The 12,961-nt window shown below is 39.0% G+C and overlaps 1 protein-coding gene across 11 annotated transcripts in view; it reads left to right on the top strand.

Annotated features, from left to right (window-relative positions):
• akap13 (A-kinase anchoring protein 13) overlaps window positions 1–12,961 on the top strand; it is a 151,198-nt gene that overhangs the window by 57,181 nt on the left and 81,056 nt on the right. For all 11 annotated transcript variants that reach the window (XM_012959563.3, XM_012959568.3, XM_012959566.3 and 8 more), the window contains 2 exons: window positions 2,376–2,559; window positions 10,077–10,269. In XM_012959563.3, the coding sequence (XP_012815017.2) occupies window positions 2,376–2,559; window positions 10,077–10,269 (377 nt within the window). The remainder of the gene's footprint in view (window positions 1–2,375; window positions 2,560–10,076; window positions 10,270–12,961) is intronic.

Raw genomic sequence — 12,961 nt, 5'->3', positions numbered from 1 at the left:
GTTAGTGCTGCATCTGAGGCAATCTTGTTAAATGGTGAACACTGCAAGCTTTATTTCCCTGGCGATGCCCAGAAATGCTGAGAATTGCTCTTCACTGCTGGCCAAAGGACATTAGCTACACTTGCAGATGTCCTTTTACAGTAATCCTTGTTGAAACATGGTTTATCAGACTTGGCCATATTGGGATTCTTAATCTGGCAACAGCCAGACTAAGGTTAAGGATATCTGTCTGGGAAGCACATGCACAGATTGACAGTATTGTACTGATACTACCGACTGCTTAATTGGAGTAATGAGTTTAGGGGCCTACCCTCAAAATACATGATATATATATATGTGTATATATGTACAGTATAAAATTCATGATTCAGACCGATTAGTAATTCTTTTAGGGATGCACCGAACCCACCCTGATCGATTCTGCCAAATCCCGAACCGAATCCTAATTAGTTGGCGGGCGCACAATGCGCGGCTAACAATTCCACCCCCCCCCCCCCAAATTTTAACCCTTTCCGAATGCTAATTAGCATATGCTAATTTATGCTAATTAGGATTCGGATTCGGTTTGTCCGGGACCATGGATTCGGCCAAAACCGAATTCATCAAAAAAAAGGCTGGATTCGGCCTCAATCCCGAACCGAATCTAGGATTCGGTGCATCCCTAAATTCTGTCAATCTGGATTGAAACTTATTTGGGTTCATCTTGGCCCTATCTGCCATACCTGTGACCATGCTCCTGTCCTCACCAACCACACCCCAATTTATCCCTGGTTCCACACCTCTGCATATGCACACTGAATACCAGTGAAGAGGGTAGGACATGCTCTGTACTCATACTTTGGCTTATTCTTCCTCTTTTTCTTCCTCTTCTTATTCTTAGCACCCCCATTATCTAAACGCTACTCCTCCTACAGTTTTAGGGGTACAACACCCAAACTCTCCACACTTCTTTGCCCTATAGCGGAGCAGGTCACATGTGCTTTTCTAAGCGACTGCTGGAATATTTTCAAACTGCTGCCACACTTACAGCTTTGAAGCTACACTCCCTAAACTTGAATAACATAATCATGGGGTCACCCCGAATGAAACAGCGATTTTGTCGGATGACCCCAAATTTGGAGGGGCCAACAACAGCCAATCAAATTTCACCCATTGATTTTAATAGGAAAATTGAAACTGCTGACAATCTTACAGCTTTGATGCTACACTCCCCAAACTTGAATCACTTACTCATGGGGTCAGCTTGAATGAAAATATGATTTCTACCAGGTAACTGCGGTTCAAGGTTAGAAAAAGTGGGTGGAGCCAACAACAGCCAATCAGATATTAACTTGATTTTCAATGGAGAAATTCAAGCTGCTGCCATTCTCACAGTATTAACACCAGGGTCACTAGGGGACTGCATTTTTAGGTTTTAAGAAGTGGGTGGAGCCACCAACAGCCAGTCAGACTTGACCTATTGATTTTTTTTGGTCTAAATTTAAAATTCTGCCTTTCTCACGCTATTTGTGTCAGGGTACCCAAACGTTACACAATCAGTCACTGGCTGACTACATATTCAGGGTTAGTGGGCGGAGCCAATCCATTTCCATCCATTAAATTTCATCGGTTTATATTTAAACTGATGCCATTATTTAAGTATTAATGCCTGGGTTGTTAAACCTTACAGAGTTAGTCACTGGGTATTTGCCATTCAAAGTTAGAAAAAAAGTTGGCGGAGCCACCAACAGCCAATCACATTTCACCTATTTACTTTTCAATGGTAAAGTGTAAAATGCTGTCAGTCTCACAATTTTTATGCCAGGGTGCCCACTGTTTGTCACTGGGTGACTTCGACTCAAGGTTAGAAAAAGTGGGCACACCCACCAACCACTTATCACAATTTACCTATTGACTTTTATTTGTTTAAATTTAAACTGCTGCCATTCTTTAACTATTAATCCTAGGGTCCCTAAACTTTGCAGCCACCAACCGCCAATCAGATGCCACTGATTGACTTTCAGTGTGGAAATTTAAATTGCTGCCATTCAGACACTATTAAAACTAAGGTCCCCAAACATTGCACAATGGTTTTTACTATATAACTGTGGTCCAAGTTTAGAAAAAGTGGGCGGAGCCAACAGATCAGATTTCATTCAGTGACTTCACGTTTTTCAACCCAACATGAAGTTTGTTCTCAAACTTCCCTTTCTAGTTTATCTTATCTTTACATTTAATACTAATTAAAGAAGTTTGTATAATAGTTTTTCTTGTTCTAAGTGTCATTTTTATGACTTAGCTTATTTTTAACGTATTAATTCATTTGTACATAAATTTCACTTTTGCAGTTATACTGTATTCGCTTTTTTTAACATAGTAAATCCCTTTTTTTCCAGATGGTCACCTGCAGGAGACGTTGATGCACTTTGCTGCAAGACTGGGTCTCTGCCAGTTAGCACAGTTCCTTCTGAAGCACCCTGGTGGAAGAACAGCACTTGCTATATATAATAGTGAAGGGGCTACTCCTTTAAGCCTGGCATTGGAAAGAGGCTTTCTAAAATTACATCATCTCTTTACAGAGTATGGAATTTTATATTTTACTGTTTACATTTTGTTCTTGATATGACATGTACTCATTGAGCACAGCACAGTGTTAGTTTGTTTGTCCTCATCTCTATCAATGTTAAAGGGCAATAGCCCATAGGTTGTTTTCATCGCAGTAGTTGTTGGGCACAATCATAACTGAACACTGTTTAAAATATAAATAAAAGGTTCTTGCAGCAACCTCAAACTGGTTTATTGTCCAAGACAATTGATCCACAGGGATATGCAATAATACAAAATGCTGATGCAGAGCAGATGGATTGGTGGGTTAAATGCAGAGAATTTTATCTCTAGGGCAGCACAGCTTTATTGGGGCCTTGTTGAACCCAGGCTCAGTGGCACATTCATCTGGTTCAACAGATGCAAGTCAAGAGGAATGTCCCCCACCCGCTAAACCCTATATAACAGTGTGCATGAAGTCGTCATAAGGCTTAAGGCCAATAACACATTTTATACTAATAGCAAAAGAGATACATTGGCACTTGCCCAGTAAAAGTGAAATAAGGAATTGTATGGCATCATAAATACAGAGGCCTTGCTTATTTCAGCAAGACAATGCCATTCTGCTTATATTACAAAACTATGGCCCCATAGTAAGAGAATGTGGGTGCTAAACTGGCCTGCCAGAAGTCTTCATCTGTCACCTGTTAAAAGGAAACCCCAAACTTTTGAGCAGCTGAAATCCTATATCAGGTAAGAATAGAACATCTTAGTTTCAACTAAAGCAGTTGGTCTCCTCAAACCGGCTACAAAAAAAAGTGATGCAACACAGTGGGTAACATGGCATATAATAATTTGACACAGTACTATATTCTTTTAAGTATAGGTGATTTGCAAATCACCATGATTATTTTATTTTTTATAATCTCCCCGTCTCTCACAGCCCTTAAGTGAACTGAAAAAAAAAAATCAGAATCGGGGAAAAAAACCCCAGACCATTAGTAAATGGCCCCCTAGTGATGCTCACCCCTAAATTGACTACTGTGCCATAGCACTCCAAAAAGGGAACAATGCTGTTGGGCATGCTGGGAGAATAACAGCTCCCCAGGTATTAACATTTTATCTTTCCTACCCCTGAATTTTTTCACTAAGATTAAAATAGTATTCCTGTATAAAGCATAAATTAACAATTACTTTCTGCAAAATCTATATTTAAAATGTTATTGGGCCATTGTAGGAAACGTGTTTCTCCGCCTAGCTATAAAAAGACGCACACAATATCCTATAGTTTTTCTTCAGCACATGCATACACATGTGTTCAAATGCCACAATTCCACCATTTGTTTTTAAGTAGCTTTGTTTAAAAATATGCCATTCCATTCTATTGATTACCACCCTTTATTTCTACATGGGGTTGTACTGCATGATCCTTTAATGGCAGGGCCTACATTTTTTATAGTTTTGCCTTCTGTCTAGGTCTCTAGACTTTTTTTTTTTATGTCCATATGCTTAATTATTAACAATATTTAGTTTAGTGTTGGTGGTGGTCATAAATATAAATTACAAGGATTGCTTGAGGCAGGCAAAAATTGCAGGCTTTAGAATTAATGGAATGCAGGTGCTAAAAGACAAGGTAATAAAATAAGGTAACTTTCAGTATAATGTACAATTTACATGGGGTTAAATCCTGCTATATCTACTCTTAACTCTCATTAGTTTCCTTTATCTAGAAAGTATAGTATAAATGTATAGCATATGGTGACTAAGGGCATTCCTACTCTGCATATTCTGTATTTATCACTTTGAGATTGGTTATACTGTAGTATAATATTTAGGCAACATACCCAACAGATACCTCATCTCCATTTAATATATTGCAGTATAACTTTTGGATAAATTCTATACATACAGGAATATTTTCTGTTATTGAGTGTCTATATAAAGGGGTATTCACCTTAATATTCAATTTTAGTATGAAGCAAACTTGTGTTCTATAGGAATTTCCTGGCAACTGCAGAAACAACTCCCTAAGATTGCTCTTAGGCTAGAGAAGAGTGAGTTTATGAAACTTTGCCAGCTTAGATATTCCCCTTTACAAGGCATGATTCGGTTGGAAAATTATAGTGTGCAGTAATCTGTTAAGTGTCGTGCAATTAGTATGGCACTCGTGCGTCAGAGTTGCCCTCCTACTGGCAAAACATTAACTAATACAGTTTCCAGGTGTCTGGCTGTCAGCCTGAGAGGCTATGTCCTTGTTTATAGTGTATTGACTAGTTGGGTTGCTTGTAGTAAGGGTCTGGAAATGGGCAAACTGTTTCTGGTCCCTCTTGTCCTCCCTTCCCCCTCTTCCAGACCCAAATAGCAAGAGAAATTGAATTTTAAGCCCTCTGGCACAGTGAGTGGGCTGTAGAGTGGAACTTAGTACTGTTAGCCTGGGTGGGGATGTGAGAGCAGGTCATACATAGTTTAAAGGTAGGAGTTATTGTATTTTGTATTTTGCTTCTATAGATTGATCATCTTCCAGTAAGATTATTCTAACCCTACAATATCCATTATATTGTGAGTTACATAGCCTGTTGTATAGAATTAAAAATTGTGTTTTTTTTTCCTGTCCCAAGGTCATTTATTATTTTTTCGGCAGTCTCTTTGTTTGCTAAGAATTCATATCTATGACAAAATAAAAACCAGTTTGGGGCTCTCCACAAATATGTTTTTTGAGAATATTTTGCATTTTTCAAAGATCTGATCATCTCTAGCACCCACAGAGAAAAATATTTTATATCCTGGTCTTTCCTATGGAGGGGACATATTTGTATCATTATCAGGTGGGCATGGAGCCCTACAACCAAACAAATGTGGCACTGGATCGATAGTACAGCAGCTGATTATATTATATGAAATCTTTTATAATGCCACTTTTATTATTGATATGCTGTAGCTGTGCACAATTTTAGATCTTTGCCAGTGAGATTTGCCAAAATGTTTTCATGATTGATCAATATCCATGTAAAGATGAATACAGGTATCGGACCCCTTATCCGGAAACCCGTTATCCAGAAAGCTCCGAATTACGGAAAGCCCGTCTCCCATAGACTCCATTATAAGCAAATAATTCAGAATTTTAAAACTGATTTCCTTTTTTTATGTAGAAATGAAACAGAACCTTGTAACTGATCCCAACTAAGATATAAATAATCCTTATTGGATGCAAAACAATCCTATTGGGTTTAATTAATGTTTTATTAATTTTTTAGTAGACTTAAGCTGGCCATACACGTGGCGATCCGACGATGTTTCGTACGACCATCGGTCGCACGAAACATCGTCAGATCCGCCACACACCATTCAGGGCTGAATCGGCAGGTAAGGAGGTAGAAACAATAGGATTTCTACCTCCTTCTGCCGATTCAGCTCTGAAGGGAGAATTTTGGTCAGGCGCCTTCTATGGCGCCCGATCAAAATTTTCTAACCTGGCCGATCGACGAGCCGACCGATTTCAGCAGCTTCCTGCGACATCGGTCGGCTCGCTGACATACCATACACGCACCGATTATCGTACGAAACGAGGTTTCGTACGATAATATCGGTGCGTGTATGGCCACCTTTAAGGTATAGAGATCCAAATTATGGAAAGACCCCTTATCCGGAATACCCTTGGTCCCGAGCATTCTGGATAATGGGTCCTATACCTGTATATGAATTTGTGCCGCCGTAGGCCAGGGCCTTTGTGGCCTCGCCACAAATCCGGGCCTGCATTTATTGATAAATACACTTCTAAATATCCCATAGGAATAAATAGGAGTTTTTATATATTTAGCTCTGAACTCACATTTTGATAACTCTGTCCCTAAGTGTGGCCATGTTTATACAGTTGGTAGCTATGCAGTATATACCGTCCACACAGTGTTCACAAAACAAAAATTGTCCGGCTTTTATTTTAGTTGTTTGTGTGTGTTATTGTGACGTGCTCAGTTTTGGTACCTGTAAGTTCTAAGTGTTGTAGCTGTAGTAGTAGTATGCCTTTCCAGGCATTCATGGTTGATAAAGTTAGGCTAATATAGCTTTTCTCAGTCTTGTTAATTACAACAAAAAAAGTTTGATGAATTACTTTTTAAGACTCTTAAATATAGTAGCAAAGTACAGATATAAATGTCATTATAGTCATTTTCAGCTTTTTTAAATTCAAAATGCGAATGGGAGAAAGGCAAATGTGAGTAATGGAGCATCTTTATTAGTCCAGTCATCACAGTTGTTTTTGTGTCTGTTCCCATAGTTGCTTGGCTTGGCAAAGCCTTTGGGAGGAACAGGAGCCTACAGTGTTACTAAGGGAGTGACGTTTACCTTTGTCACAATACAGACAAAATACAGACTGGTGTGTTCAGTTCTGGGTTGCACCATAGTGATTGTGTGATGCACAGGGTAATTTACATCTTGCATCATAACCATACACGGAAGTATTGTAGTATAAAGTCCAGTACTTAAATGTATCGTAAAAATAAGGCATTAGACATTAACATTAACATTGTTGCTTACTATGAAATGGGCAAAAAGATTCTCTTTTTTTGAAGTTATTGAAATGCTGAGCTTACTGGTATTTATATTTACATCAATTACAGTGGAGTCTTAAGTACAAAAAAAGTCTGAATATTATGAATAGATGGTTGAAGGGACCTACAAGTGTATAATATTTGCCCACCAAATTGCCTGGTCTTTCCTAGCCAAGTTAGAATTACCAGTGGACACCTGTATTGTCAAGAACTGGCATCACATCTAGCAATAGACATAATTTCATTCTCTGGAGGGCCATAGAATATGCTGTCAATGTTAGCAGTGTTATGGCTATGTTTAAAGGAATACTATTGTGGAAAACCATGTTTCTTTCAAATCACATTAGTAATTGAAAGAAACCTTCTAAAAAGCAAGTTTTTCCAAAGGTTGGAGAAGATGTTAGCATTGTGTTCATTGAGTTCATAAACCATTTGCATTGCTAAACATGCTCACCTGGTGAGAAAAGTAACCAAGCAAGAGAAACCATGTTCAGCTATTATACAACTGGTGTCATCTTAGTACATTGAGTAGGAGAAATAATAGCTTATATGAAAGCAGTTCTGTTGTGTAGCGCTGGCTCTTTCTGAAAGCTCAGGATCACACACAGTGCACTGAGATGGCACCTACACACCAATATTACAATATTAAAACATTTTAAATGGTAGAGTAAATTATTTGCAATGTATACAGTGTAATTTAGGAATCAAAAGTAATTATGACATTAGATTTGTCACGATTCCCTTTAAGACAGTGATCCCCAACCAGTGGCTCGGGGGCAGCATGTTGCTCACCAACCCCTTGGATGTTGCTCTCAGTGCCCCCAAACCTGGTAGTTATTTTTGAATTCCTGACTTGGTAGCAAGGTTGAATAAAAACAAGATTTACTACCAGATAAAGCTCCTGCAAGCTGATAGAGCTTAGAGGCTACCCAGTAGCCAGTCTTAGCCCTTATTTGGCACCTCCCTCAACTTTTATGATGCTTGTGTTGCTCTCCAAGTCTTTTTACATTTGGCTGTGGCTCACGAGTAAGAAAGGTTGGGGATCCCTGCTTTAAGCGGTGTGGATGCAAGAATAGGATTCTAGACCTATTATTAAAGGAGAAGGAAAGTCATTTTGGCATTTTACTGCCAATAGATTTGCCACATTAATGCCACCTAGAAGGTTATATTTATTCAGCAGAAAGCTTTACTATACCCTAGTAAAGAGCCCTAGAAGCTCTCTCTGATAGCAGCTGCCATTTTAGCTTGGTCTTGGTAGCTTCCTGTTGCAGTTATAGTCCTTGGAAGCTCAGATCAGAAATTCCTAAGGGAGGGGGAAGTGAGTTCTTATGCATTTTTATGGGAGGGGGGAGAACTGAGCAGACTGCAACCCCAAACCTGAAGGAGCCCTAAAAGAGAGGAAGTCTGATATCGAAGAACATGTTCCCAAAAAAAGAAGACAAATCCTGTGTTTTTCTTGATAAAGGATTCAGTGCAGCATTTCTGTGAGTGCTTATGGCTGTATTTACAAATACCTTTCTGATAAAGCTTACTTAGTTTTTACCTTTCATTGTCCTTTTAATTTTTAAAATAAATAGTTTAGGTGTGTACTGTGTGAAAATTATGTACCCCATATTGTAAAATGCAAGGATTTTAGAAGTTACCAAGGAGTTCCATCACTATTTAAAGGCACATGACGACAGGCGACAGGTGACATGGTCATTCTCTTACATTCCGTGGCCTTGCAATTTAGTTAGAACAAAGAAAAAACAATTGGTGCAAATGCAAGCATTATTGCAATGTTGATAGGGTTGCCACCTCTCCTGACAGGGAGATGGGGCAGTGACATCACGAGGCGGGCTGCGTTGTCACAGGGGCAGGGTCATGACTCGCGAGTGGCCAATCGTCGCATCAATCTTCGAGAATCCTGCCCAGCTTTCCAAATTAGGAAAACCAGGCATGTGGTTTTGACCCAGACAGCCCTATTGAAAACCGGGCTGGCCGGGTCAAAACCGGACAGGTGACAACCCTAAACGGTGGTGGCAAGGCACTAGTGCTTAATGTGCAGGTTTTTTTATGTGAGGCCCCGATGATTTATTTTAATGTGGTTGGTGTAGAAAATGTGTGAAGGATTTGACATGGGCCCAGGTACATGGCAAGAGGCAACATGCTGATGAAAATATGAAAAGACTATTCAATCACTCTACCTTTAAATAGAGGGAGGTGATTGTACATTTGTTTTTCTCTGTATGCTTCCCAGTGTACACCCTGTTGACATATCACTTAGTGTTTGAGTTTGGCTTTAGCCTCAATTTCCACCCAATGCCACTAGGCATGGTAATTATTTCTATTAACCTCCTTACAAAGGCTTTTCTTGCTAGAAATAAATACGTGATGACACGAAATGAGCCAGTTTTATATTTTTCACTGCTGTGTTTATTAGACCAAACCTTCTAAGTATATTGATGTCAGAAAATTGCTGGGGATAATTTTTTTTAAACTGTTTTGAATTAAGAAATGCCATACAATATCTGTCCAAATCTAGCACAAACCCTCTACCATACCCAAAACCTTAACTCAAATTAACAGTAAAAACAATATATAACTTTGACCAGGTTTGGGCTACAGTTTGCCCCAGGTATAAGTGGGCCCTTTTGTTCAACCAGCCAGTTTAGCAATCCATGAAAGTGCCATGGCTATACCAGCTACCTTATGCAAGGTGAAAGGAGAAAGAATTTAGCATAGAAAAGTGAATAGAGCAGACAGTAGTGAAAAGAAGATGGGACAAAATAAAAAAATAAGGGATACAAGACTAAATTATAGTCTTGGCAACCTATATTCTTATGTTATGCTTCTGGTACTTTAACTTAATAGATGAAGTGCAGACATTCATTTCTCACAGTCCCTGTAAGGTTTCTCCCATGTAACTAGCAATTTAGGTTTCATGTTTTTATTTTTGGTCACAGCCTTAATAAGTTAGTAAAGTAATTTGTATGTGCTTCTGATTCTGTTTTCTCTGCATTTCAGAGAAGAAACGGAGAATCCAGACACACTGAGCGTTGAACCTCATGTTAACTGTCCTGCAGACTCCTGTGTGAAACACCACCAGGGCTTAAATGTTTTCACCTTAACTAAGAAGTCTCAGGAGGAACCTCACACCAGCATGGAACATCATATTGAAGAATTGAAAGAATATATGCAGAGCCATTCCCAGACTAAGGTAAGGTTTGAAAACATAGCTTGGCGGAAGACAAACCTTTGTGTAATGCTCAAAATTCATGAGATTATGCCACAATGCCCTACAAAAGGGCACCAACTTTGGGTCTGTTGGGTTTAGATAGGAATGTCAGGTGTGTAAAGCCCAACTGAGGGCTGTGAAGGATCCATTAATAACTCACTTACTCCATCTTTCCCTTTTGTAGTTAATTTTTGCTGGTTGAAACACGTAGGTGGGGAAAAGTTTAACGGAAAATTATACCCCAAAACAATGTAGGATCCTAAAAATGTACTGCATAAACAAGTTCTTATGTAAAACCCTGCTTCATCTAAATAAACCATTTTTTGTAAAAATATACTTTTTAGCAGTATGTGCTATTGGGTAATCCTAAATAGAAAATTGCCATTTTATGAATTAGGTGCTGGGATCATAGGATTCACAGTGCACACAAACAAACCAAGGCACACATACATACTAGGCCTCATCAGCTAATGAATGGACAGAGTTCTGTCTTTTGCTTCCACACTACTTCCTGTTACAGTTAGAGCTGCATTATTTCTGGTCATGTGATCTTTGAGGGAGCACACAGCCCATCACTAAATGTGTGAGAGTTTGGTGAGATTCTTTAATAGGTCACTTAACATAATATGAACTATCTGTTGGTTAAAGTAACAGCAACACCAAAAAATGAAAGTGTTTTAAAGTAGTTAAAATATAATGCACTGTTAACCTGCACTGGTAAATGGTATGTTTGCTACAGAAATGCTATTATTGTTTATATAAATAAGCTGCTGTGTAGCCATAGGGGCAGCCATTCAAGCTCGAGAAAAGACACAGGTTACATAGCAGATAACAAATCAGCTCTGTAGAATATAGTTGGGCTTTTTCTGTTATCTGCTAAGTAACCTTTAATCCTTTGAATTACTGCCCCCATGGCTACTCAGCATATTTGTTTATATGAACTATAGTAGTCTTTCTGAGGCACACACCAGTTGTACCAGTGCAGGGCAACAGTGCATTATACTGTAAATACTTGTATGCACTTTCTTGGTGTTACTGTTCCTTTAAGTTTTCAGTTTGGGGGTATAGTTTTCCTTTAAGCAGTATTGACAGGCCTCCCTTGAATATCTGACATTTTCTTAGGAGCCCTCTTAAGGTGGCCATACACGCACCGATATTATCGTACGAAACCTCGTTTCGTACGATAATCGGTGCGTGTATGGTATGTCAGCGAGCCGACCGATGTCGCAGGAAGCTGCTGAAATCGGTCGGCTCGTCGATCGGCCAGGTTAGAAAATTTTGATCGGGCGCCATAGAAGGCGCCTGACCAAAATTCTCCCTTCAGAGCTGAATCGGCAGAAGGAGGTAGAAATCCTATTGTTTCTACCTCCTTACCTGCCGATTCAGCCCTGAATGGTGTGTGGCGGATCTGACGATGTTTCGTGCGACCGATGGTCGTACGAAACATCGTCGGATCGCCACGTGTATGGCCAGCTTTAGGCAAATCAGACCCAAGAATGTCTAAAACAGCAAATGTATATTCACCCCTAAAATATGTCAGTACTACTTCATTTAGCAAATTGTGATTTGCAAGATAACTGGGGGGTATGCTTGGTTGAAAACTTTCTTCAAGGGTTACCCGCTCTGCACCTGTGTAGTTTGAGACTAATGCCACACATGGTAGGTTCTGGGTGATTTTTAGTGCAGCACCATAGCGCCTAAAATAACCTGATGGCACATCAAATAGAATTACATTTAAAAGTCAGTGCTTATGCTTGTTAGGTTCTTTTCAGTTTGAAATAGACAAGCACTAGAGTGTTTTCAGCTTCATAAACAGCATTGATTGCCTTTAGGCAACTAAAATGTGTAGAAGACAAGATTTTTGGTACTTTAGGGCCATGCTTAAACCTGGTTATCAAATGGCCATAATTGCCTTTGTGTGCCTCACAGCAACTAATGTCATTTCTGTGTTAATGCAATTAATAACACTTATTATTGGATGAGATTAAATAAACTTTTGTCTTAGACTTGTGGCTGCTTCCCACACTGAGACATTGTCAAAATGACTGTTTGTTACAAAACAAGTGCCACTTTTGTTTGGTGCTGAACTTTACATGAGAACAGTCTCTCCAGTGTTTGGTATCAAGCAGATTGATATCCTCTTCACTCTTTGCTATCTGATACTTCATTGTGGGTGTAAGATTATAGTTAAAAGGGATAGTTGTGGCCATTTTGTGTAAATATAAAATCACATCATTGTTTAGATTTAATTAAACCTATTTCATAGTAGTAAATTCTCAGTTTAGCATCTGTGTGCATATATGGTATGCATGTTGATTATACTAGCACAACTTAATGACAGCAAATTCATGGCAGCCTTTTTGTTTTTAGGTGCCAGACACTTGTACAGTGTTGTGTATCCCCCGAACTGTTTAAAAGTTTGTGACTTGTTTCAGTCTCATTACACATTCCCTTCTGTGAAAAAAGTAGGTTACTGCTGGCATGCAGCTCTTATAGTTGCTGGTTCTGCTGAATGGGATTGCTGTTAGAGCTGGTGATTCTGGTACCAAACATAAATAAAATAAATATACTCAGATGCTAAACTAAGAATTAATTTTTATTATAAAAATTACTGTTACCAGCAGTCAGAGCAGCATAAAGGTGGCCATACAAGTTCAGATTTCCGACAAATGTT

This window comes from Xenopus tropicalis, chromosome 3 (genome assembly GCF_000004195.4).
Source record: "Xenopus tropicalis strain Nigerian chromosome 3, UCB_Xtro_10.0, whole genome shotgun sequence".
Lineage (NCBI taxonomy): Eukaryota > Metazoa > Chordata > Amphibia > Anura > Pipidae > Xenopus > Xenopus tropicalis.
This window is presented reverse-complemented; position numbering and strand designations above follow the sequence as displayed.